At 44.6% G+C, this 27,317-nt stretch overlaps 1 protein-coding gene across 3 annotated transcripts in view; it reads right to left on the reverse strand.

Moving 5' to 3' along the window:
- Window positions 1–3,988: 3,988 nt before the first annotated feature.
- The window catches only part of ASB9 (ankyrin repeat and SOCS box containing 9), a 41,402-nt gene continuing 18,073 nt past the window's right edge, over window positions 3,989–27,317 (reverse strand). The window contains exons 3-7 of one of the 3 annotated variants that reach the window (XM_032618699.1): window positions 26,834–26,941; window positions 22,887–23,037; window positions 20,821–20,955; window positions 19,170–19,361; window positions 3,989–4,072 (exon numbers count right to left, since the gene is read on the reverse strand). In XM_032618699.1, coding sequence (XP_032474590.1) covers window positions 3,996–4,072; window positions 19,170–19,361; window positions 20,821–20,955; window positions 22,887–23,037; window positions 26,834–26,941 — 663 coding nt within the window. In that variant the 3' untranslated portion in view covers window positions 3,989–3,995. Of the gene's footprint in view, window positions 4,073–12,769; window positions 12,986–19,103; window positions 19,362–20,820; window positions 20,956–22,886; window positions 23,038–26,833; window positions 26,942–27,317 lie in introns of those variants that run through there. The other 2 variants (XM_032618698.1, XM_032618700.1) reach the window with 2 other exon arrangements.

Raw genomic sequence — 27,317 nt, forward strand, 5'->3', positions numbered from 1 at the left:
AGAAGTCTCTGTTGTTAAAGCTGGTTACACAGCAGAAATATGCATAGGGAACCAGAAAAATATGAATAACTCCAGCCAAGACTCCGTTTGGGGTTCCCTGATTCCCAGGGGTGCCATTTACACATCTGTGGCTCCTGATCAGAAAGCAAGAGTGCATCGTGCCACAGCCCTTACAGACAGAGGACGATAGATCCCTATGAATGCTCTTTTCTCTAGTGGCTATTCTTCTCCTGTAATAAACTCCAGATTTGTAAGCATTTCACTGAAGTTCCTACGGGTCTTCTTCAGCAATCAAACCCTGTTGAACTGTCACCATTAGTGCGCAATTCTGACCACGACTCTCCCTCCTGCTTGTCTGGTTTTCCGGTCTTCATGGCACTTAGCGTCATCTGACATACTATATATTTTACTTATTGACTGTTTATCACATTAACATATTCATTGACTGTTCCTTTAGTATTATTTTTTACAGTCCTCTTGCTGGGGAATTCCATGAGGGTAGAGTTTCTGGTCCTTTTTTTTTTTTTACTGCAGTATCTCTGGACCATAGCACAGCAACTGTATTTATTATTTGATGAATAAAAGAATGAACTGAAGGGGACTTCCCTGGTGGCGCAGTGGTTAAGAATCCGCCTGCCAATGCAGGGGACACGGGTTCAAGCAAGCCCTGGTCTGGGAAGATCCCACATGCCATGAAGCAACTAAGCCCGTGCGCCACAACTACTGAGCCTGCGCTCTAGAGCCTGTGAGCCACAACTACTGAAGCCCGCGCACCTAGAGCCCGTGCTCCGCAACAAGAGAAGCCACTGCAATGAGAAGCCCGCTCACTGTGATAAAGAGTAGACGCCGGTCACCGCAACTAGAGAAAGCCCGCACGCAGCAACGAAGACCCAACGCAGCCAAAAATTATAAATAAATAAAATTAAATAAAATAATTTTTTAAAAAATAAGATATATCTATATACCATATCTTCTCTACCATATCTACAATATTCCATTGTATATATATACAGAATGGAATACTCCTCAACCGTAAAAAAGAATGAAATAATGCCATTTGCAGCAACATGGATGAACCTACAGATTATCATACTAAGTGAAGTAAGTCAGACAGAGAAAGACAAATACCATATGATATCACTTATATGTGGAATCTAAAAAAATAGTACAAATGAATTTATTCACAAAAGAGAAACAAGCTCACAGACACAGAACAAACTAATGGTTACCAAAGGGGAAGGGCGTGGGGGAGGGATGGATTGGGAGTTTGGGGTTAGCACATGCAAACTATTATATAGAGAATGGATAAACAACAAGGTCTTACTCTATAGCACAGGGAACTATATTCAATATCCTATGGTAAACCATAATGGAAAGGAACATAAAAAAGAATGCGTACATATGTATAACTGAATCACTTTGCTGTACAGCAGAAACTAACACAAACATTGTAAATCTACTCTACTTCAACCAAATAAAATTTTTTAAAAAAAAAATAATGAGCTTCCTGGTGGCGCAGTGGGTTGGGAGTCCGCCTGCCGATGCAGGGGACGCTGGTTCTTGCCCCGGTCCGGGAGGATCCCACATGCCGCAGGGCGGCTGGGCCCGTGAGCCATGGCCGCTGAGCCTGCGCTTCCGGAGCCTGTACTCCGCAATGGGAGAGGCCACAACAGTGAGAGGTCCGCGTACCGCAAAAAATATATATTAAAAAATAAGCTATTGTCATTATGTTGCCTCCACTAGGTCAGGTAAAGCATTTGCTGAAAGGCTCCTCTAAACTGAGAGCAGCCAAACGTCCAATACTGTCCTGTTAGTCCACATCAGATGAAAACAAGCTTCCGAACTAATTTCTGAGTCATTCTTTTCATGACTAACCAGCTTATTCAGAGAAGCTCATTATGCCACGACTCTCCACTTAAAGACAGACCTTTGCTCACTGTGACAAACCTAAGATGATGAAAGTTTACAGGGAAAGTCATCTGTTTGGATGAGTTCTTCGAGCATGCTAGAGTTGGAAGTCTCACATCAAACTAAGGTTTTTCTCCCTTCTAAAGTAGCTGTCTCCACCGATGTAGAAAACAGGCTTATGGTTACCAGAGGGGAGAGGGGAGGGATAAACTGGGAGATTGGGATTGACATATCCACACTACTATATATAAAATAGATAACTGATAAGGACCTACTGTATAGCACAGGGAACTCTACTCAATACTCTGTAATGACCTATATGGGAAAAGAATCTAAAAAAGGTGGACATATGCATATGTATAACTGACTCACTTTGCTGTACGCCTGAAACTAACACAATATTGTGAATCAACTATACTTCAATACAATTTTTTAAAATAAAAATAAAAAACTTAGGAAATATAAAATCCATGATGCTAAAAAATAAACAAATAAATAAAAATAAGGTAGCTATCTCCAATCCGGACCTAGAGTGGAAATCCCATGAGACACAGAAACCCACAGCATCAGGAAACTATCTACCAGCCTCACTGAACAACCAATTTGGCATCACTACCATGGTGGGGGATGCCTAGTAGAATGGCTGCCTTCCATCCACCGTTTATTGAACTAAAGACAGAGAGCTGCTTATTCATTCATCAGAGGGAAAGGAGTCATCACTGATCAGGCGTGGAAAAGAGAGTCCGCCTAGAGCCTTGGGATCTGGAACATCAGGGTTTTCACTGATCAAAAGCTTTCCACAACTCTGGGGTAGTGTTTTCATAGTAGCTGGTACTAGTACACATGCTTTGTTCTTCCTTTCTTCTGCTGCCAAATCCCCAAACAGCAGAATACATTTTCACTAAACCCAATTAACATAGGAAGTGATTGGATCAGAAGAACTTATTAATAAGCCAAAGGGCACAACAGGGCCTGTCTCCATCAGTAACTGCCAGCAGCTAGGGGCTCTGGAGGAATTATTTTTCTTAACTTTTTTCCATCACTGCAGTTTGACAGGTTCAGAGCATAACTGATACAACCACATTTGAAATACGTTTCTACAAACACCACGGTTAATGTCAGTTCTGGAAAACGTAGGGAGGAAAACGACCAAGGTGATGTTCCAGTTAATAAAACCCTTCCGAGGAAACCCCGTGCACCTCAAACGATCACTCTTAGCTCTGTCTGCGAGTATCCCTAGGCTATCTTTGGGTGGCAAATAACCCCAGGGGCTCTTGCTATTCAAGTGTCATTCCTTCCTAGTAAGACGAGAAAAGTGTATCTGTTACAGTAAGTGTACCTACTGACTCGCCTTAGTGCTGTTTGTTGACCGTCGTCCCAAGGGTAAAGACTGATTTGCATTTGAGCTGCTCCCTCCATATTGTTTTCTCCTTATGACAAAGGGTACAAAGGACGACTGGCCTGGGGAACACATCTTAATCCTAAAAGAGACAAGACAATGGACCCCCTTATGACCAAGAGTCTGGCACTCAAGACTGTTTCAGTAATCATTTGGTTCTAAGGAATAGAATCTACTCAAGCTAGTTTAAGTGAAAGGACAAAAATCTCATGGAAGAGGAAGCCGTACAGATTTCAGGTTCCAGAAAGAGAAGGAATAAAAAAGATAATTTCAAGAAGCTTAACAAGAGGCACACATGAATGTTTATTTAGTCCAGTGCCCCACCATTCACTTGACACAGATGACCATTCCCTGAGTCTTTGTTTTGCTTGATTCAAACTTTCCAGAGAAGGAATGTGAGTGACCCCTGGCAAACCTCAGATCGACTATTCTAGGAATGCTATGTTTGCCTGTCTCATTACACCGGGCAAAGCCATGTAGGCCAGTTTCCCATTCTTAAGACTAATAGCAAGGAACAAGGTAAGCTAGAACAGGAAATTGGTTGTGGAAGTCAGGTCCACTAGCATCTTTGCTCAGTACCCTAACAAGCCACAGGGTAGTGCTATAGCCCGCGGTTTATGTTTGAGTAATTGGCAATCTGGATTTGCAACCTGATGAAATTTACCTCAGTACATTTCACACACTATAATCATGTATGCTGGCTCCGGTGCAAAGTTAAAGTGGCCAGTCGTTCTGTCATTTCAACCATCCAATGGGTTGATTTCACTGTGGAAAAAAAAGTATCTATTGAGTCAAAATGTTTGATCTGGTGACCGAGAGCAGACCCAAACTGAAAGGAACAGAAAGATTTGACGTGTGTATGGCAAGATAAGTTATTGTGATATTACTTGTGCTTTCTTTTCACTGTGAGGTTAATATTCTTCACTGCTAATTCTAGTTCAGGGGTCGGCAAACTTTTTTCTGTGAAGGACCCGACAGTAAGTGATTTAGGCTTTGCAGGCCTTATGGTCTCTGTCACAACTACTCAACTTTGACATAGTGCCAAAGCAGACATTGAGGATATGTAAATGAATGGGTGTCACTCTGTTCCAAGAAAACTTTATTTGCAAAAACAGGAGGCAAGATGGATTGGGTCTGCTAATCATTCTTTGCCAGCCTCTGTTCTAGATCATTCCTATTCCTCCTCCCTCAAACCTCTAACTCCTTTTAAAGGAATATCGCCAGAGGATACAAGCCCCCACCCCTCCTTGCTACGGTCATCAACAAATGTCTGGTGTTTAGACCTAGCTCTCTGTCTCCCTCTGAATCTTTTATGCTTGTCGTTGCTCTTGGCGATTTTCCCGCTCATGGAGAAGGTAATTCACCCTATGTCCTCACTTCTCTGTTCCTTGCAGCCTTCAGTGCCAATGATTTTTTCCTTAACCCACCCACTTAATGCGCTCACTTCTTCATAGGTCTGTCATCTCCAATAACTAAACTACCTCCAAAATCTCTTTTTCCAGCCTCTCACTAACAATCAATCCCTCTTGCTCTAGATACCAATAGCTCTTTGACTCACTGAGGTCACTGGGACTTCCAACCCACTGGCCGTACCACTTTTTTACTGTCTACCAGTCCTGTCCTATCCCTCCTTGCCCAGTTTACACAGCAACCATACCACTGTGTACTCCTTTTTTTTTTTTAACATCTTTATTGGAGTATAATTGCTTTACAATGTTGGGTTAGTTGCTGCTGTATACCAAAGTGAATCAGCTATACGTATACACATATCTCCATATCCCCTCCCTCTTGTGTCTCCCTCCCACCTTCCCTATCCCACCCCTCTAGGTGGTCACAAAGCACCAAGCTGATCTCCCTGTGCTATGTGGCTGCTTCTCACTATTTTATATTTGGTAGTGTATGTATGTCCATGCCACTCTCTCACTTTGTCCCAGCTTACCCTTCCCCCTCCCCGTGTCTTCAAGTCCATTCTCTACGTCTGCATCTTTATTCCTGTCCTGCCCCTAGGTTCTTCAGAACCATTTTTTTTTTAGATTCCACATATATGTGGAATCTAAACAGCATACGGTATTTGTTTTTCTCTTTCTGACTTACTTCACTCTGTATGACAGACTCTAGGTCCATCCACCTCACTATAAATAACTCAATTTTGTTTCTTTTTATGGCTGAGTAATATTCCATCGTGTATATGTGCCACATCTTCTTTATCCATTCATCTGCCGATGGACACTTAGGTTGCTTCCACATCCTGGCTATTGTAAATAGAGCTGCAGTGAACATTGTGTGTGTACTCCTCTTAACTCCCTTGTCCCCCTTTCCCAGCACGTCACCCATGCCAGGGCTGCACCTGAGCGCTGAGTGTAGCTGGAAGAGAAACACAATCATGACGACAGATCTCAGGTGGGTAGTCTGCATACCCAGCTATCCTACCATGGTTCTCTGGTGCAGTTAACTTTTCCACTCTTGGAGACAATCACTTCACATCTTTTCCACCCTCTGACCTACAAAGTCACCTTCTCCTACTCACTCTTCCTGTTTCATTGGAATAATAGAAACTACCTGAGCCTGGACTTCCCTGGGCTCACGAACATTTATGATTCAGGACTGGAGGCTGGGATTCCCTAAAGGCAGCCACCTTTTGTGTTAAGTGCCCACTTTCCTGGCTTGCATTTCTGAAACTCACTGAGGGGATCATGTTAAGTTTTCCCAGAGCTTGAAGGCAGAGAACACTTGGAGACCTAGGGTGGAATCTGTTAACATGGGGTGACATTAATTCCCCCGAGCCTGAAAGGGGACCGTGGTCTGGGGGTGGGTGCCACAAGTGTGTGCTCACGCCCTCTTCCCACACAACAGCTTGGTGAAGTGGCACAGCATTAAGAGAGAATTGCTACAGGGTGTCTCGAGGGAGGCTGGCTCTCAGGCACCAGGGCTCCCAGCCTCCATCTGAGCATTAGGTCACGTGGTTGCCACAGAGCCTCCTGCATCCAAGAAACCACGTGGGACTGGACAACAAACATCATCAGCGCCCACCTCCACCTAAGACCAGGAGGCCCACCGTGCATGTTCCGGGTACCATAAGATGCTTGACATCTCTGCTTAACCCTTCAGTGGGGTCCATATTATGACTGATGCTGAATTTCCAGCCAGGATGATAGTGGTTTGGAACCAATTCACTTGAGAATTAAAAGAAATTGGACATTTCTTATATCCTATGTAGAAGGGTAAAACGCAGACCCACTACATTTGAGTCTGTACAATGCAACTCAGAGGAAGAAATTTCCACCTGAGGCTTTCTGAAGTGCATTCTTAAGTCAAACACACAACATGTGAATTGATCAAAAAGCAGGATGCTACCATCCCCAGTTTTCATGGTCCTAGCCCAATGTTTACAACGTAAATACTCAGGCATCCAGCAGTTATCTTCTAACAGAAGTATCTTCCAACAGAGGTATCTTCTAAGCCAATGAAGCTTAAACACTTAAAACATCACATAAAAATTCCCACACAGGCCTGTAGAACCACCTGATTTCACTGTACTTTAAAAATGAAAAAGCTTTTCAAAAGGGCATAGAAAGTTGAAAAAAAATCTCATATCGCCTGGAGTGAGCAAAGAGACCTTGGGTGGGGAGGAAAGTGAGTGGAAATCAATTTTACTTGCTTCGGCCTCACAGTGGATTTTGTGAAGTAAAGGGTAGAAAATCAATCTTGGCAAATCAGTGAGAATTTATACACTTGACGGAGTCCAAAGGTCTCGTAGGGTGTATTAGACAGGAGGACGTTCTCCTCCAGCACATCATGGGGGATACGGCGTGAAGGTTGGGCCCTTTTCTGTACTGAGGAGGGCGTGCCAAGAATGCCTGCCGCATTCCTCGTCAAGACAAGTCCGTGGTGGAAGCCAAACCGGAGCGCAACTTCCTCAGCCCACACACTCTGAAGGGTGGGACCAGAGAAAGACACAGGAAGGCCTGGAAGCTCCTGTTCCCGACTCACCAAAACAAGCCTCCAAGTTACATCCAACAGAAGTCCCCCTTATCCTGCCTCTGATGGTGAGTGCCTCTGGCATTTGGGGGCTGCCAGGCCATCTGATAGAAGAGACTTCCTGTGACATCCCCAAGGAATCAGACAGGAAACTAGAGTATGCAAGGGAAGTTGGCCAGGGGCCAGGAGGTGGACCAGTAGCAAACATAGCTGCATGTTATAAGCATGTTACTTGGTTTCCCTTCTCGTTTTTATAAACGGTAGTGAAGTCTCCTGTAAAACATCTGCCTAGTTGCAACTGTCCTTCCTTGTCTTGGTCCCATTCGAGCTGCCATCACAAAAACACCATAGCCTGGGCGGCTTAAACAACAAGTATTTATTCCTCACACTTCTGGAGGCTGGGAAGTCTAAGATCAAGGCGGCAGTAGATGTTGTGTCTGGTGAGGACCAGCTTTTGGCTCTTAGATGGCCATCTTCTCACTGTGTCCTCACATGGTGGAAGAGGCAATAGAATGCTCTGGGGTCTCCATTATAAGGGCACTAATCCAATCATGAGGGCCCCATCTTTATGACCTAATCACCTCCCAAAGACACCACCTCAAATACCATCACATTGGGGGTTAGGATTTCAACATACGAATTTTAGTGGGACACACTCAGTCCACAACATACTGAGATTTATAGAAGCATCGTGACAGCCAGTACGAGGGAGAGCCGCACTCACCCACAGGCAGGCAAGCCAGTGACCTTGTACTTAGTGAGCAGGCTCCAGAGGGAATGGAGGCAAGGCTGAGAAGTCCCACTTCTTGGCCCCACCTAGCCCTTCCTTCATCATTGCCAACCTTGTTGATCTAGGCTTGATGTGATTAAAGGAATTATGTGGTCCCTGACAGTTCTGTATGACCTGGGGGAAGTTACCTGACCTCCCTGTGGCTGTCTCCTTAGCTGTAAAATGTATATCACAGGATTACTGTAAGTATTAAATGACTTGATGTTTGTGAAATTCTTAGAGCCACGCCTGATATAGAGTAAGCACTATATACATGTTTGATTATATAACAAAAACAATCATTATCATGTTATTATATATCGGACCTCAGATAAATTGACACAACGTTGATGGTTATTAGCCATTAGTAGGTATGGTAGGCAGAATTCTGAAATGGCCCCCAAGATTCTGGGCCCCTGGTGTACACACTCCTTCTGCTAGTTATTAAATTAAACACTAATCTAGGTGCTCATTTGAAGGGATTTTTCAGGTGTAATTAAGGTCCCAAATCAGGAGATTATCCAGGTAGGCCTGACCTCATCAGGTGGGCCCTTTAGAAGCAGAGAATTTCCTCCAGCTGCTCACAGCATAGGAATGCAGGGAGATGCACTCCACGGCCAGGAAAAAAGCCAGAATCCATGTTGTGAACTTCCTACGGAGGGGACCACATGGCAGGGAACTGTGGGTGGTCTCTAGATACTGAGAGCAGTCCTCAGCTGACAGCTAGCAGGCGTGAAAACAGGGACCTGAGTTCCACGGGTGCAAGATACTGAATTCTACCAACAACCAGTCATCTTGGAGGAAGACCCCTGAGCCCTGGATGAGAACTGTGGCCTTAGCCAGCACCTTGATTTCAGCCCTGTGAGTCCCTGAGCAGAGAATGCAGTCACGCCATGCCTGGACCTCTGACCTACAGAAACTATGAGATAATAAATTCATGTTGCTTTAAGCCACTAAGTTTGTGATACTTTGTTATGCGGCAATAGAACACTAGTACAGCAAGAAAAAAAAAACATGCAGAACTCGCAAATGCACAGCCAGACGATGTTGTTCAAAGCCCAGACAGCTTCCCCTCCACCCTGCCCATTACAGATAACGACTTTTCACTGACGAAATCAGTACCAAATACTCTCAGTTCGAAAAAAATTTCCTTTGCCACGTGGGGCTTGGTCCCCCGGGAAGGCATTGTTCGCCAGCATCACTGGCAGGGCAAGGCTGACCCACCTGCTTCAAGACGCAGCAAGTCTGGGGGCTCCCAGGCTGGTTCCCGTGGCTGGGGTAAGAGTCGGGTGATGTTCGAGCTAAACCCGACACAGCCTCCTGACCTCTGCCGAGACCTTTGACCTAAGGACGTGGCTCCGCCTCCACTTCCAAGGCCTTCTGGGAAACTAAGCAGGGGCTTTAGGACCCAGGAACCAGAGCTCTGGGATTTCCTGAAGAAAATAGAAGGCAGGGCGTATAATGGGTAAGAGCTCTGGCTTCTGCATTAAAGTCTGGCTTCAGGCTTCCCTGGTGGCGCAGTGGTTGAGAGTCCGCCTGCTGATGTGGGGGGCGCGGGTCCGTGCCCGGGTCCGGGAGGATCCCACGTGCCACGGAGCGGCTGCGCCCGTGAGCCATGGCCGCTGAGCCTGCGCGTCCGGAGCCTGTGCTCCACAACGGGAGAGGCCACAACAGTGAGAGGCCCGCGTACCGCAAAAAAAAAAAAAAAAAAAAACTTCCTTCACCACCTGTGACTTTTTGCAAATTCCTTTCCCCCTGTGCACCCCCATCTGTAAAATGGGGATACCAGAGTTGTGAAGGTTGGAAGGTAAGGCTTCTAAAACACTGGTGCGAGGGGTCTAGCCCTTAGCAAGCCCTCCAAAACGCGAGCTGTTGTTTAGCTGATTTTGTTGCTGATCAGGTCTTCTACACGAGCCCTAATGCTGGGCTTTCATCAGATTGTAAATGTCCACCCCCACCCCCCCCCCCCCGCACCCCGTGCCCCAGATCAGACAGCAGAGCACATCTCGTTCCATTGTTTCTGAGCCCGAGTGACTGCTTAATGATTAACTACTCCAGCCTGGAACATGGAGTATCAAACCATGTCGATTAGCCCCAATATAAACGCAGAAGAAAACAACCATCCTTCGCCGGCCTCCTCTTGCCTTCTTTTTGTACCAAGTGGTGTTTCTACCGGATAAAACCAAGAGAATGTAGTAAACTTACAATATGAGACTGGGCTACAAGAAATGTGTGGGAAGTTTGCACTCTTAAAACAAAGTAATTAGCATTTTTAAAAGATGGTTTCACGATGCTAAAAATTTACATCCCTCATTCAAAAAGGTGGGGTTCTATTAAATGTCACCGAACCAGCTTTGATGATGGAATTTATGAGGCTGTGCCAGATCGTGATGATAAAGCGTTCAAAGGTGTATATCACTTATAAATATAACCACATCTAGACTCATAAAAATAGACTTCCTATTTAAATAGCATCTTCTTTCTGAGCACTACTAAGTGAAGTAATTTGAAATTTTCCTAAGTTGCAATGAGGCAGGTGGGGGTGGTATTTTTCCCATTTGTGCAGATGACCATCTATTATATGGATGTGCAAATTGGTTAACTGGCTGGAAGATCTGAGAAGAAAAATGCTGTTCTAGTACTTTTGTACAGTCCTGGGTTAAACTCAGAGAATTTGGCCAAGAGTGGATTAACATAAGCAACATTCTGTCCGATATATTTTCTATGAGAAACCAGGCTATTTAAAAAACAAACAAAAACAAACCTAGTGTTTTCAAAAAGAAAACTACAGCAAAATGCCTAAGCTCCTTACTCCTTAGCAAATGATTCTCCCGGGGCTTCTCTGGTGGCGCAGTGGTTGAGAGTCCGCCTTGCAATGCAGGGGACACGGGTTCGAACCCTGGTCTGGGAAGATCCCACATGCCGCGGAGCAACTAAGCTTGTGGGCCACAACTACTGAGCCTGCTGAGCCCCAACTACTGAGCTCGTATGCCACAACTACTGAAGCCTGCATACCACAGCAAGAGAAGCCACCTCAATGAGAAGCCCATGCATCTCAACGGAGACCCAGTGCAGCCAAAATTAAAAAAAAAAAATTTTTTTTAAATGATTCTCCCGACTAGAGTGTGAATTCCAGAAAGTCAGAACCTTTGCCCACATCTCCTTCACTGTGGCTACCCTGGTGCCTAGAATAGTGCCTGGCACTCACTAAATATGTCCTGAACAAATGAACTAATGAAATTAACTGAACTAGCAAGTGGTATGCTGTTGGTGTTCATTTTCTGTCTAAATTCTGAGCAGTTAAAAATGTAAACATGATCAGACCAAGAAAGAAAAAAAAAAAAAGCAGGGAGGTGATATAAATTCACATTTGAATTTCTGAGCACACTGGAAGAGAAGAAAACCCAGTGTCAATGGAATTTACCACTGCGAAGTTTTCATCCCTGCATGGAAATTTCCAGAGCCTATGTTGTAAACCATCTTACAATGGGTCATTTATGAGGAGGAACTGTTTCGCTTAAATGATTGTGTGCCAGCAGCGCCATCTTCTGGGTAACTAGTTGGGCATTTTGGAACAAAATTCTGGAGTCTTCTTTTTCATATAGCAAACTGAATTTAGAATCACAAAAAATTACATAGGAAATATCTTTACAGGTCATCTAGGCCATATGTCATCTTACAGGTAACGATTTGCCTTAAGTGGGTACAACATTTTCTTACTTTCTCTTGATCCAACGAAGCACCAAATTCATGTCTCAGAGAGAAGACAAACTACAGCCATCATTACTAAATTATATCACAGGTCTCATATAAACCAGACACTGAAATGCAGTTAAAATCCACTTGTCAAGCATCTGAACAGTGCTGTCGAATAGGAATTCCTGCAACCATGGAACAACAGAACTTTCTGCGATGATCTATACGTGTCTGTGATGTCCGATACAGTAGTCACTGGCCATGTGTGGTTATTAAACTGAAATGTGGCTAATGACTCTTAGGAACTGGATTTTTAATTGTATCTAATTTTAATTAATTTACATTTTTTAAATAGCCACATACGGCTAGTGTAGGGTTTCTCAACCTTGGCACTATTGACATTTTGGGCTGGATCATGCTTTGCTGTGGTGGCTTGTCTTGTGCACTGTAGGGTACTTAGCAACAGCCCTGGCCTCTACCCACTGGCCAGGCATACCCTCGCCCTCAGTTGTGACAATCATAAAAGTCTCCAGACATTGACAAATACCCCCTAAGGGGAAAAATCGCCCCTGCTTGAGAACCACTGGGCTAGTAGCTATTGCACTGAACAGCACAGTTCTAGAAGATGCATGATGTGTCCTGAACAAATGAACTAATGAAATTAACTGAACTAGCAAGTGCTATGCTGTTGGTGTTCGTCTGGTTGCCTGTCCTCACTGGGGGTTATGGGACAAACTGACTTCCCTGAGTCTCAGGGTCTCACCTGGAGAAGGGGAGAGCATAGTACCCACCTGGTGGGGTTGCTGTGAGAGCTAAATTGGGTGAAGCGTAAAGCGTTCCCAGCTCAGGGCTTGGCACGATCAACACCGTAGTTGTTATCTTAGCCACCCTCTTGCAGGCGGCAGGGGGCGGAGGGGTGTGGTGGAATTTTTCATGCCCTCCAACCAATAACACAAAAGTACTCAGTATGTTCCTTTACAAATAAAAATCTCCTTGAAAAAAAAAAAAACTAGCCAAACTCTAATAAACCTGACTTTATTTTAAAATCCCAGTGGCCTCAACACTCGATAACGTTTGTCTGTCGTTTGTGATGCCATTCCCTTGACACATTTAAATGTGGAGGAGAAACCATTTCAGCTCCTCAGGGAGGCTGAGTCCGGTGATCTTATGATACTGCTTGATCCCAAAGCACTTCCAAATTCTAAGGCGGCATAACTGCATCAAAGAAGGGGGCCCTGGAGAAAGATGATAAGACAAGTCACCCATGGGTTTCACTGATCTAAGACTTTTCCCTTCCTTCGTTGAAAGCATACAAGCTATGACACTATTATAAGGAAATAATATGGTGCAGCTTAAGACCATGTTCTGCTTTTTGTAGGAGGCATTTTTAGGCCATGTTCTCTCTTTTCTAGTATCTCATTGAAATGAGTTTGCTAGGTTCTGATTTAGAACAAAGACCTTCAAAGCTCAGTCTCACCAATGGAGGCTTATGGGAGCTAATTTTGGAATTACAAAAGTATGGAAATCCCAGCAATGACAAGAAAATCCATGTTTAATGCCTTTCTTGTCTTTACCTTTAAAAAAAATAAGGTCATATTTCTGGATGCAAATACTTTTATAATTTAGCAGTTTTAAGATATTCAAATATAAGAAGCTATCAGTGAAGCATAAATGTTACCTGAAGTCATATTTTTTTGTTTTTAACATCTTTATTGGAGTTTAATTGGAGTTTACAATGGTGTGTTAGTTTCTGCTTTATAACAAAGTGAATCAGCTATACATATTCACATATCCCCATATCCCCTCCCTCTTGAGTCTCCCTCCCACTCTCCCTATTCCACCCCTCTAGGTGGTCACAAGGCACCGAGCTGATCTCCCTGTGCTATGCAGCTGCTTCCCACTAGCTATCTATTTTACATTTGGTAGAGTATATATGTCCATGCCACTCTCTCACTTCGTCCCAGCTTACCCTTCCCCCTCCCCATGTCCTCAAGTCCATTCGCTAGGTCTGCATCTTTATTCCTGTCCTGCCCCTAGGTGCTTCAGAACCATTTTTTCTTGTTTTATTTAGATTCCATATATATGTGTTATCATACGGTATTTGTTTTTCTCTTTCTGACTTACTTCACTCTGTATGACAGACTCTAGGTCCATCCACCTCACTACAAAAAACTCAATTTCGTTTCTTTTTATGGCTGAGCAATATTCCATGGTGTATATGTGCCACACCTTCTTTATCCATTCATCTGTCGATGGGCACTTAGGTTGCTTCCATGTCCCGGCTATTGTAAATAGAGCTGCAGTGAACACTGTGGTACATTACTCTTTTTGAATTATGGTTTTCTCAGGGTATATGCCCAGTAGTGGGATTGCTGGGTCATATGGTAGTTCTATTTTTAGTTTTTTAAGGAACCTCCATACTGTTCTCCATAGTGGCTATATCAATTTACATTCCCACAAACAGTGCAAGAGGGTTCCCTTTTCTCCACACCCTCTCCAGCATTTATTGTTTCTAGATTTTTTGATGATGGCCATTCTGACTGGTGTGAGGTGATACCTCATTGTAGTTTTGATTTGCATTTCTCTAATTGTTAGTGATGTTGAGCATCCTTTCATGTGTCTGTTGGCAATCTGTATATCTTTGGAGAAATGTCTATTTAGGTCTTCTGCCCATTTTTGGATTGGGCTGTCTGTTTTTTGATATTGAGCTGCATGAGCTGCTTGTAAATTTTGGAGATTAATCCTTTGTCAGTTGCTTCATTTGCAAATATTTTCTCCCATTCTGAGGGCTGTCTTTTCGTCTTGTTTATGGTTTCCTTTGCTGTGCAAAAGCTTTTAAGTTTCATTTGGTCCCACTTGTTTATTTTTGTTTTTATTTGCATTTCTCTAGGAGGTGGGTCAAAAAGGACCTTGCTGTGATTTATGTCATAGAGTGTTCTGCCTATGTTTTCCTCTAAGAGTTTGATAGTATCTGGCCTTACATTTAGGTCTTTAATCCATTTTGAGTTTATTTTTGTGTATGGTGTTAGGGAGTGTTCTAATTTCATTCTTTTACATGTAGCTGTCCAGTTTTCCCAGCACCACTTATTGAAGAGGCTGTCCTTTCTCCATTGTATGTTCTTGCCTCCTTTGTCATAAATTAGGTGCCCATATGTGCGTGGGTTTATCTCTGGGCTTTCTATCCTGTCCCATTGATCTATATTTCTGTTTTTCTGCCAGTACCATACTGTCTTGATAGCTGTAGCTTTGTAGTATAGTCTGAAGTCCGGGAGCCTGATTCCTCCAGCTCTGTTTTTCTTTCTCAAGATTGCTTTGGCTATTCAGGGTCTTTTGTGTTTCCATATAAATCGTGAAATTTTTTGTTCTAGTTCTGTGAAGAATGCCATTGGTAGTTTGATAGGGATTGCACTGAATCTGTAGATTGCTTTGGGTAGTATAGTCGTTTTCACAATGTTGATTCTTCTATTCCAAGAACATGGTATATCTCTCCATCTGTTTGTATCATCTTTAATTTCTTTCATCAGTGTCATAGTTTTGTGCATACAGGTCTTTTCATATTTGTTTTTATATTCTGCATTCAGAGTTGTCCCAGTGCTTCAACTCACAGGTGAAAAGTGAACTAGCACAAACCTTGCATAGGGATCCAGCCAAGTGTTTACATCTTAAGACAGCGATTCTCAAGGGGGGGAGGGAGTATTTTGCTCCCTAGGGACACTTGGCAATATCTGGAGCTAATTTTTTTTGTCACAACTTGTGGGGGGCGGTGTTGCTACTACCATCTAGTGGGTGGATGACAGGGATGCTGCTAAACATCCTACAGTGCACAGGACAGGATGGCCCCCATCTGGCCCAAAATGAGCTTGAAAAACCCTGTCATAGGGTAAAAAGATGGGAAATGATTTCCCATCCCCAGCCCCTGCACTAAATTGTAATGGGAATTCCCTTTTGGTTATTAAAAACTTTTTAAAAGGCAAAGCTGTATACCTTCAAGAATCCCATAAAGCAGTAGCCCTCAAGCCTGGCTGGGGGCGGGGCAGGGAGGGCTTTAAACTCCACCCCAGGCATGTTGCTTCAGTTACTGTTGGGTGGGGCCTGTGCATCTGGTTTTTGTAAAGGCACGTGTCCCAGGTCACTGTATTGTGTGGCCAGGGTTGAAAATGCAACCAAAAGGGTACAGTGGCCTCTAACTTTGATACCAAGCAGGACCCTGTGGGACTCCAGGGCACAAAAGCCCTTCCGTGTCCCCCCCCTTTTTCTTTTCCGGTACGCGGGCCTCTCACTGTTGTGGCCTCTCCCATTGTGGAGCACAGGCTCCAGACGTGCAGGCTCAGCGGCCATGGCTCACGGGCCCAGCCGCTCCGTGGCATGTGGGATCTTCCCGGACCGGGGCACAAACCCGTGTCCCCTGCATCGGCAGGCGGACTCTCAACCACTGTGCCACCAGGGAAGCCCCCCCATTTCTTGATTACAGGAAATAGGCTTCATTCAGCCTCCCTGACCTTCCCTGAGTTCCAAGAAGCAGGTTCAAACCGATGCTAATTAGGGAATGGAGGGGATGCGGAGACAAGGGAGGAACAGTCAAGAGAAACAACAGTGCCGCCTTGGGGCAGGGTCCTGGTTCCCCTCAAGGGACACACATAACAATATCTTTGAGCTGTTCAGCAGATGCTGAAGCCCCCGCCAGGTGGGAGAAGTTAACTGCATGCTGCCCACAAGCACGTAGACCCCAGACCAGCTGGAACCAGAAGGTTCCAACTTCACCACCAACCAATCAGAAGAACGTCCACGAGCTGATCACGCACTCCTTGAACCATTACTATCAAACTCCTGACTACCCCCTCCAGGTGGGGACACAGTTTTGAGGGCATTAGCCCGCCGTGGCCCCCTTTGCCTGGCAAAGTAATAAAGCTATTCTTTTCTACTTCACCCAAAATTCTGTCTCTGAGATTTAATTCAGTGTCAGGGTACAGAGGCCGGATTTGGCTTCAATTTCCTATAGCATCACCGCAAGCTACAGGATAAACTGGGTTGCATACTTCTCGGGTGATGGAAAACAAGGAGAGGTAGAAACAGACATATACACAAGGAAAGAAAGAAAGGAAATATTTTCAATCAGGTCCTCAGAGCACATTCACAAGGTCCCTGTTGAAATTTAGGGCACCTTCCAGATATGTTCAGTGTGCTCAAGGCGTATATTAATGAAGGATTTCCCACTGTGCTCAAAGCATTTATTAACGAGCTGCAAAAGGCATAGTGTGGGGCAACTGAACTCAATCTCCTCTCACTAAAGCACTTTGAAGGAAGTTACTAATCACATGTGCTAGATACAATGTCAGGGACAAGTGCCAGTATAAAGATGAATATAACCCAGGTTGAGTTTTATTCATTGTTTTTCCTTCTGATTTTAAAAGAAATTAAAACATTTCTGCGGGCCCCTAAAAACATGGTGGACCCCACGCATTGTGCCATCTGTGCCTGCTGGAGAAATCAGCCCCGTCTATAGAGATACAATTTTTTGAAAACAAGAAATTGTCAAAGTACGGGCAGAGTTGCCTGGGGGTGACCCCACTGCTTCTCATAAAGGGGTTTCTATTGGACTGTTCCTTGTGCCTCGGCTTGGGGAGCACAGGCCTTGTTTGGGGGGCCCCAAGGCAGGCTGTGGCCACAAGTACGCTGCGGCAGTGGGTGTAGCAGGAAGAAGGATTCAGGGGCCACTTTACAATTCTGCCCAGAGCCCTAATTCTCAGCATGTGGGGAGAAAATAACCAGATTACATGACATCAGAATCCTTCTGGGACTTCCCTGGTGGTGCAGTGGTTAAGAATCCGTCTGCCAGTGCAGGGGATACGGGTTCGAGCCCTGGTCTGGGAAGATCCCACATGCCACAGAGTAACTAACTAAGCCCGTGCGCCACAACTACTGAGCCTGCGCACCTGAGCCCGTGCTCCACAACAAGAGAAGCCACCGCAATGAGAAGCCCGCGCACCGCAACGAAGAGTAGCCCCCGCTCACCGCAACTACAGAAAGCCCGTGCTCAGCAACGAAGACCCAATGCAGCCAAAAATAAATAAATTAAATTAAATAAAAAATAAAAAAGAATCCTTCTGGTAGGGAAGCCTGCTTCAAACTCCCACAACCCCTAAGACTCAACAAAGTCGACACTCCGGTAAAAAAAAGCAGGTCCTGAGCTGGCTGCTCTCCACCTCTAGGGACGATCAAGAATGCAATCTGAGGGGTCTCTGCTCCCCACCCCAGCCCACCCGTGACCTCGCAGCCCAGGGAAGTGCCCCATCCCCTTGCACACTGCTCAACCCCAGTGTTTAGTGGTTTGGGTCAGGAGTGTCAGTTTTTATTTATATTGGAGTGTGGACTCAGTGTTGATTAACTTATTATATTGGATTGGCCAAAAAGTTCGTCCGGATTTTTCCATAAGATGTCACGGAAAACCCGAACGAACTTTTTGGCCAAGCCGATAGTAAATGTCTCCCGATTGCTGTGCATCATGAAAGTAATACCGTGTAATACTCAATGAGTTGCATTCTTACCCACCATCCCAGAAGCCAAATGCCCAGTAGTTCAGCCCATCTGTACTGCAGTAAGACATCCTGGGGCATGTCTTTGGGGCACCCCAAAGACCCTTCTGCTGCATCTCTCTAAAGCATGGCTTACAAATACCCTATTATATCACTTATATGTGGAATCTAAAATATGACACAAGTGAACTTATCTACAAAACAGAAACAGACTCACAGGCATAGAGAACAGCCTTGTGGTTGCCAAGGGGGAGGGGGGTGGGGGAGGGATGGATTGGGAGTTTGGGGTTAGCAGATGCAAACTAGTATATATAGAATGGATAAACAAGGTCCTACTGTAGAGCACAGGGAACTATATTCAGTATCCTGTGATAAACCATAACGGAAAAGAATATGAAAAAGAATGTATATGTATAAGTGAATCACTTTGCTGTACAGCAGAAATAAACGTAACATTATAAAATCAGCTATACTTCAATAAAATAAATGTAAAAAAAAATAAAGCATGTCGTACACCTGAAACTAACACAACATTGTAAACCAACTATACCCCAATACATTTTTTTTTAAATACAGCACGTCTTAGGTAACTTTAACATTTTAAAACAATATCTTAATTCTTTGAAAGCTGGCCTATCCCACATATGAATATTAGATCATCCAAACAGCCTGTCTCCAACATGCCAAAGAGCAGGATGGTTATTTATTATATAACCAGTACTGTACCTTGCCGAATACTAAACTATCTCAGCTCCCCACGTTTCGTGAAGGCAGAGAACAATCTTTTTCATAAGACCCGAAGTCAGAATTCGGTAAGTACCTGCCTCCTGCTAGAGCCCACAGGAGTCTATGGATTAGGGCTTAGATTCAGGCAAAGGAGAAGCACCTTCTCTCTGCAAGAAGAGCTGGCTCAGGGGGCTCTCTGGCGGCACCAGCTCCAAGGGACGGTGGCCTTCAGCATCCCTGGCCTGGGTGTCTGCTCCAAAGTCCATGAGCAGGCAGGCCAGCTCCCCACTGGACGCCCTGGCCACCGCATGCAGAGGGGAATCCAGCCCCCGGCCTTGGTTCACGCTCGCTCCTAAACAGTCACGAGAACAACAGAGTCAGAGTCAGCAGAGTGCAAGCGCCCCCTTCTCAAAGCACTGCACCTCAAAATTCCCTAACAAAAGGGCGTCCATAGCAGGCACAGTAGTTCTCCTGAGAAAACAGGAGACGACTTGATTCCATTTAATAATATGGGGAAAATGCCACTTGACAATGTGACCGAAGGTACCACGGGAGCTCTGTGACGTATGAGGTTGAAAAGCTTGCCTTTGAGCACTCCACACAGGTGTGACACATGCAAGAAGAATCCTGGTGGCATGAAAGCTGCACATTCACTATTAACGGAGCCCAAATATTAGCCAGTACAGGCCGGAAGTGAGGCTAGATGGTGAAATCTCACCTATGGCAATTATCCACATTTACACGTCGAGCAACTGCCGTGAGGTTTAAACCAGAGACTTGGGACCATGTGATTTGGACTGTGAAGGGCAATCAATTATGGCAGCATTGTCTAGACTGGGGTGGCCAATCCCAAGATCACGGGGAAGGGGGCAAAGCCCTCCTCTTCGGGGATAAGGTAGAATTCGAGGACCACCCCCACCCAGTTCCATCCTTACACTCTCAGAAAATCCCTACCCCAGTCCAGATGCTGGCTCCTGCTGTGATGTGTGGGGACATATGACTTTGCCTGGGCTGCTGTCCCTCTAGTAAAATGGGAATCTATGTCCAGTCAACAAATGTTAACTGAATTGTTCTTGTATTGGTCTTGGCTTTGTGAGGGGTGCCAAACATGGCCCTTTCCTGACTAGGAGCTTAAAATCCACCTAGGGTAATAGAAGAAAGAGAGGGAGAGAAGGAGAGAGAGAACCCATCTCCTAATTCATGGTAATGGCTGCCAAGTGAGTAGAAGGCAATGGGAACCGTAAGAGCATTCAGTGCAGGGCAAGATTACTGGGTTTTTAAAGAATAACCAGGACTCAAATAATTAAAGAGGTGATGAAGTGGTATCCCAAGTGTAGAAGAAGGGGCTGGATAACAGCAGGAAGGTGAGAAAGAATGATGCGACCTACGACTTTTCGAAAATATAATATTCACAATGGAGTAAAAATGGGGCAAGTTCTATTTCCAAATCAAAGAGAACTGTGAAGGCGGCCCCAAATCTGAAGATTCAGCCCTAATCCAGCAGCTGTGCAAGTTACTCAGGGCCTAATAATACCAATGGTCAGAGGGAGGGAGGAGAAACTAATAATCACTGAGGACCATCCTGGGAGATGTCATCATCATTATCATTATCACTATTCTCAGTACAAGTGAGAGAACTAAAGTTGAAACAGTTTAAACTAATTCCCCACGGAAACACAGTCAATATGAACTCTGATCCTGTGCGACTCCATTGCCCGCGCTCTTTCCTCTGCTACAACAGAAAGAGCTTTCAGATACCTTTAATTTACTTTTCATTTACTTTCCTTGTTATGTTTTGCTTTTGGTTTTACCTGATTCCAGAAGCTTCTTGGCACAGGCCACCTGCAGATTTTCACAAGCCAAATATAACGGTGTGCCCAGGTGGCTGATGTTACGGTCAACGTCGCCCCCATGAGCCACAAGAGACTCAATGCACTCCACGTGGCCTGCAGCCCAAAGTGGGAGAAAACAGTTACAGCACAAATTCTCTTAGCTAGGGAAACACCACCTCGCCCATGTTTTGTGGGTTTAAATTCTCCAACAACTTCTCCAGCGACCAAAAGCTATTCCCCCTATTTAGAATAGGGAATGACCTTCAACACTGTCACCAGTTAATGGGTTGACTATAACATGGCATCTGTAGCTCTGGGTGGAACTCCACTTGAGTTTACCAGCCACGGTAAGCAACGAGCAGCCAGCCACGTTTTTCAAATGTCGGTGGCTCTGTAATCAGTCTGATCACCGAAATCAAAGTGAGCGCTGAGGAGAGATATGGAACAACAGGGACTAAAGGTGGACCTGTAGAAGAAAGGGCACAGAGCGGACCGTGGAACAGGGAAGGAAAGTTACAACCTTACCAAGGGCAGGCCCTGGGACAAACAGGCCACGGTGGGCACAGGCAAGGCTTAGAAAAAGGTGCCAAATCCAGCATGAGTGAGGCCCAGTGTGGCCAACTAGGTTTGGTGAAAGCGGAATCACTCTTCCTTGGTCTAGGACATCATACTTGAAGCATTGCTCCTTTGCATTTATCTTGTTATACCATTTTAGCTCTATGTGTCCAGTGAAAATGATAACATGTCTCCTCGTCAAGAAATGCCAGTGCTTTGGGAGATAATTATAAAACGGGTGGATCCAGTCAAATGGGGCTGCTGTAAAGATGAGGGGAAGCTATTTTGTGAAGCCACTGCGGAAATAGCCCTCGGGGCAAGGTACGGTCATCATGATGTCAAGGAGGAGGAGAAATATCAGAGAAAAGCAAAACTTACAATTTTATTTTCTGTCTCAGAGTTAAGAATAGCAGGAAAACTGTGACTTTACAAAAAGAATAATCCCAGATGAATAAGTTCTGGGGATCTAATGTACAGCATGGTGACAACAGTTAATAATATATATACTGGAAAAAAAAATATATATATATATATATATACTGGGCTTCCCTGGTGGCGCAGTGGTTGAGAGTCCGCCTGCTGATGCAGGGGACGCGGGTTCGTGCCCCGGTCCGGGAAGATCCCACGTGCCGCGGAGCGGCTGGGCCCGTGAGCCATGGCCGCTGAGCCTGTGCGACCGGAGCCTGTGCTCCGCAACGGGAGAGGCCACAACAGTGAGAGGCCCGCGTACACTAAAAAAAATTAAAATAAAAATAATAATATATACACTGTACTTTAAATTTGCTACAGGAATAGATCTTAAATGTTCTCACCACAAAAAAAAGGTAACTATATGAGGCAATGGATGTGTTAATTAACTTGATCACGGTTATCCTTTCACAATGTATACGTATATCAAGTTATCACACTGTACACCTTAAATATATACAATCTTATTTGTCAATTATACCTCAACAAACATGGGGATGGGGAGACTTACCCCAAACTGTATATAACATCTTATATTTCCAAAAATTGAAAGTTTGTTTCACTTAGCAAACTTAGGTGGCCCTGAGACAATATTCTTTAAGGCCTTAAAACAGAAGACTATAATTTGTTTTATAAAATAACTTGACTTTATGGGGTCATTCCACACATTCTGATGGATAGTCTACTATATGCCAGGCCCTGTTCCGGAGACACAGCAGTGAGCAGTATTCCAAATGTTCTAAAAGGGCTCTTCTCAAACCTACTGTGCATCAGAAATCACCTGGAGGGCTTGTTAAACAAAGCACAGATGGCTGGACCCCACCCCCAAAGTTACTGATTCACTGGGTCTGGAATGGGGCCCAAGAATCTGCATTTGCATGCCAGGTCAGGCTGACGCTTCTGGTCCCAGGATCCACACATTGAGAACAACTGCTCCACGTACCTCCTTTTCCCTCTTCCCTTCAACAATAAGATGTCCCTTGAAGGAGGGGGTGGAAAACTTAAATTCTCAACAGATTTACCTCTCTTAGCAGCTTCGTGCATGGGGGACGCCAGATCACTCTCAGGGTGGGGACTGGCTCCATGCTGCAGAAGCAAATTCACACAGTCCAGGCTGCCGCTGACACAAGCATTAAACAAGGGAGTATGCCAGTCTGTAGTGACACCATTCACCTAGAAAGAAAAGCTCCAGCATGAAGGCGGGCAGTGGGGTATCCTGGATTCAGACCTAAGCTCCACCATTTTCAAGCTATTATTTCACTTGTCTGAGCCTTAAATTCCACAGCTACAAAATGGGGACAAAAAATAACAGATTCCCCAAAGTTGTTGTGAAAAACCGGATGAGGTATAGAATGTAATGCACCAAGAACGTTCCCAGACCAGGGATTGAACCCGTGCCCCCTGCAGCGGGAGTGCACAGTCCTAACCACTGGACGGCCAGGAAATTCCCACTAATCACCTTATTTTAAACATGCCATCCTAGACCCATCCCACACCAATCCAATTTCCCCACAGAAGATAGAGTAACCTTTTAAAATTGTTAATGTTTTATTTTTTTTAATTTAAAAATGTCACTTTCGGGACTTCCCTGGTGACACAGTGGTTGGGGGTCCACCTGCCGATGCAGGGGACACGGGTTCAATCCCTGGTCCGGGAAGATCTCACATGCCGCGGAGCAACTAAGCCCATGCGCCACAACTACTGAGCCTGCACTCTAGAGCCCGCAAGCCACAACTACTGAGCCCGCATGGCACAACTACTGAAGTCCACGCGCCTAGAGCCCGTGCTCCGCAACAAGAGAAGCCACCACAATGAGAAGCCCGCGCACCACAACAAAGAGTAGCCCCCGCTCGCCACAACTAGAGAAAGCCCATACACAGCAACGAAGACCCAACACACCCAAAAATAAATAAATAAATTTAAAAACATCACTTTCATCCAAATATAGAGTGAACACAAGCCAAAGAGTTTATTCAGCTCATTCATTAATGAGGGAACCAGTAAAATGGCAAGGATGGCTAAAAGGAGAATTTACATAGTCAGTCAATGCAATGCTGAAATAAATTTGCTAATAGATACAAAACTGGTTAATATCCTATACGGCCATAAAACTATAATCGTTGGGGCTATCTTTTCTAACACTGGAAATCAGACCGAAACTTACAAGCTAACATCTAACTTCACAGTGTTTGGGCTATAATTGAATGGCAAAGAGCAAAGCCAAATGCAGATGCATTTTCCTCTATCAAGGAATTCTTTGGTGAACCTGTTAAACGATGATACTGTGAAGACAGGGACGTCATTCTCATGCCCTATTTCCACGCAAGGCCAGAACTAGTGATGCGTGAAAGATGTCCAGGATGCAAAGTTTAAGGAGAAGACACTCACTCCCAGGGTTACAAAAGTGCTGAACTCACCCTGCGAGTGAGCAGAGTTTAGAGTTTGCACCCCAGGCTCCTTTCTCGCCTCTGCTTAGTCCTGGGCCTGCTTCCAAGTTTGGGGTAAGTTTTCTTAACCAAAATATAAACCTCTTGATGCACTCATCTATGGCTCTCGGCTGCTCTCAGGGCAAAGCCCATTTTCTTGGCGTGGTCGGCAAGTTTGTTTGTGTTCTGACCCCTCTCACCTGCTCTACTCTGCTGCTATAAGGAATTATTTTTTTCAGTTTTTTAAAAATTTATTTATTCTATATATTTTTGGCTGTGTTGGGTCTTCGTTGCTGCACGCGGGCTTTCTCTAGTTGTGGCGAGCGGGGGCTACTCTTCGTTGCGGTGCACAGGCTTCTCACTGAGGTGGCTTCTCTAGTTGCGGAGCACGGGCTATACGCGCACGGGCTCAGTAGTTGTGGCTCGCGGGCTCTAGAGCGCAGGCTCAGTAGTTGTGCGCATGGGCTTAGTTGCTCCGCGGCGTGTGCGATCTTCCCGGACCAGGGCTCGAACCCGTGTCCCCTGCATTGGCAGGCGGATTCTTAACCACTGCACCACCAGGGAGGTCTCTAAGGAATGACTTGAAGGAACGATTTGAAGCCCCCACTTTCACTTCTAGGCCTTTGCGTTTGTTGTTCCCAGGGGGTGGGAAGTCCATCATTTCCCCCAACCCCCCGTTGAACTGACTAACTCCAACAGGTCCTTTAGGTTTCAACTGTAACATCATTTCCTGTAGGAAGCATCTTTTGACTCCCCCTCTCCATCAGAAATAAATGGGTTAGGAACACTTCTACGTGTTCCCAACAATCCCCTTACTATTAATACTTATTACATTGTAGTGGTTTGCAAAATATGGCCACAGATTCTCTGCCCGGGATGCATATCCCTTTGCAGAGTGGCTTAGTAACTCCTCCCATCCCAAGACGGAGACTATATCTTTTCAATCCTTGAATCTGGGCTTGCCCACATGAATTGCTTTGGTCAATGGGACAGTTAACAAGTGTGATGCAGGCACAGAGCTTGCCCTATTTTGCTGCTCTTGGAATCCCTGCTACCATGTGAACAGGCCCGGGTCGCCTGCTAAAGGATGGGAGACCACGTAGAGCTCTTCTGTCTCCCCAGACCTCCCAGCCATCCCAGCCAAGGTCATCATGAAGTAGCCTGCCCCAGCCCATCTATCAGCTAACCTGAAATGCCTCAGTAAGCCCAGCTGAGGTTAGCTGAAGCAGCCAGACCAGACGAGCTGTCCAGACAACACAAGGAACTGTGAGATAAATGGCTACTGTCTTAAGTCATTAAGTCAGGGTGGTTTGTTACACAGAAGAAACTAACAGATAAAAACAGCGTTTTGTAATTGCCTGCTGTGGCTGAGATACTATGCGTTAAACAAACTCATTTCCTCTCTCTTGGGCGCAGAGGCATACTACACTTGCCCACCTCCCTGGCAGTTAGACATGGCCTGAATTCTGGCCAATGGGATATGAGCAAAAGTGACATATGTCACTGCCAAGACTGGCCCTTAAAAAGCTTCCATTCACAATCCTCCGTGTCTTTTCCCCTTCTAGCCATCTGGAATGGAGCACACATGGGAGCAACAGGATGAAAGGAGCCTGCGTCCTTGAATCACCCTTGGAAAATAGCCACCCAACTGGGAACACCCACACTGGATTCTGAGTTGAACAAGAAATAAACTTTTATTGTATGAGGCTACTGAGATTTCAGGGTTTATCTTTTGAAGCAGTTAGTGTTACATGCCGCCATTTACCTGTTTATCTGGTCGTCTCCTCATTTAGTTTAGAAGTTCCTGAAAATCTTTATCTAGAGTTAGGCACATAATAAATGCTCAGTACAGACTGGTTGAGAAAAGATGAGAAACCCATACAGAATTTCATGATCAGATTTCCCCATCACTCCTGACCAAGAGGGTACTTAAGTTAATGGAAGATGTACTGGTCCCTGCTTTCAAATGCAATGATTTCGTATCTTCCTTCTCTAGAATCTCATTATGTCATCCCGATTCCCATTCTCCAAATAATAATCACATGCCTTATCCCTCTCAATCCTCACAATACCACAAAATATGCTACATAATTTTTTTTGGTATTTTCCCTGTTTGTTTTTTTTTTCTCACATATAGACTCTAAAGCTTACAGGCTAAGTAACCTGTCCAAGTTTCCAATGTTAGTAAATGGTAGAGATGGTCTGGAACCATTATTCAGGTCTTATGGAGACAAATGTTATGTGTTTTCTACAATATGTCACTACCTTCTAGCCACAGAAATGAAGGCAGAAATCTAACAGCTATTTATTAATAGTGACAGTCAAAGAAAACGATAGATAGTCGGACCATGACTTTCTAGCTAAAAATGCAGTATTTCATCTACCACTAAAGTAAATAAGCTTAATAGACATAATACTTTTGAAAAAGAAAAACCTTCATATTTCAAATCAGGCTAATCAAAAACGCTGGGAAGTATTCAGAAGGGATAGAAACCGTCATTTTTCAGTCATGGTGCCTAAGGTGTGATTTGAGCTGCACTTACCTGAGCTCCATGCTTTAATAAAATGTTTGCACAGGAGGGATGACCTCCGAGACAGGCTTCATGGAGCGGGGACACACGATCTGCCGTGACGAGGTTCACAAGCCACCCCTGGAGGAGGGGAAATGGGCAGAGTAAGGGATGCAAAGCAACAGTTCTGTAGGGTTGGGTTTCAATCATGAATTCAGTACAAGACAATTCTTTTAAAAGTTGACCTGGCTCACCTATGATAAACCATAATGGAAAAGAATATTAAAAAAAGAATGTATATATATATTAATATTTATATATATAACTGAATCACTTTGCTGTACAGCAGAAATTAACAAACACAACATTATAAATCAATTATACATCAATTTAAAAATTTACAAAAATAGTTAATCTGGCTCATAAAAAAGAATGAAATAATGCCATTTGCAGCAACATGGATGGACCCAGAGATTAGCATACTAAGCAAAGTAAGTCAGACAGAGAAAGAAACACC

This window comes from Phocoena sinus, chromosome X (genome assembly GCF_008692025.1).
Source record: "Phocoena sinus isolate mPhoSin1 chromosome X, mPhoSin1.pri, whole genome shotgun sequence".
NCBI lineage: Eukaryota > Metazoa > Chordata > Mammalia > Artiodactyla > Phocoenidae > Phocoena > Phocoena sinus.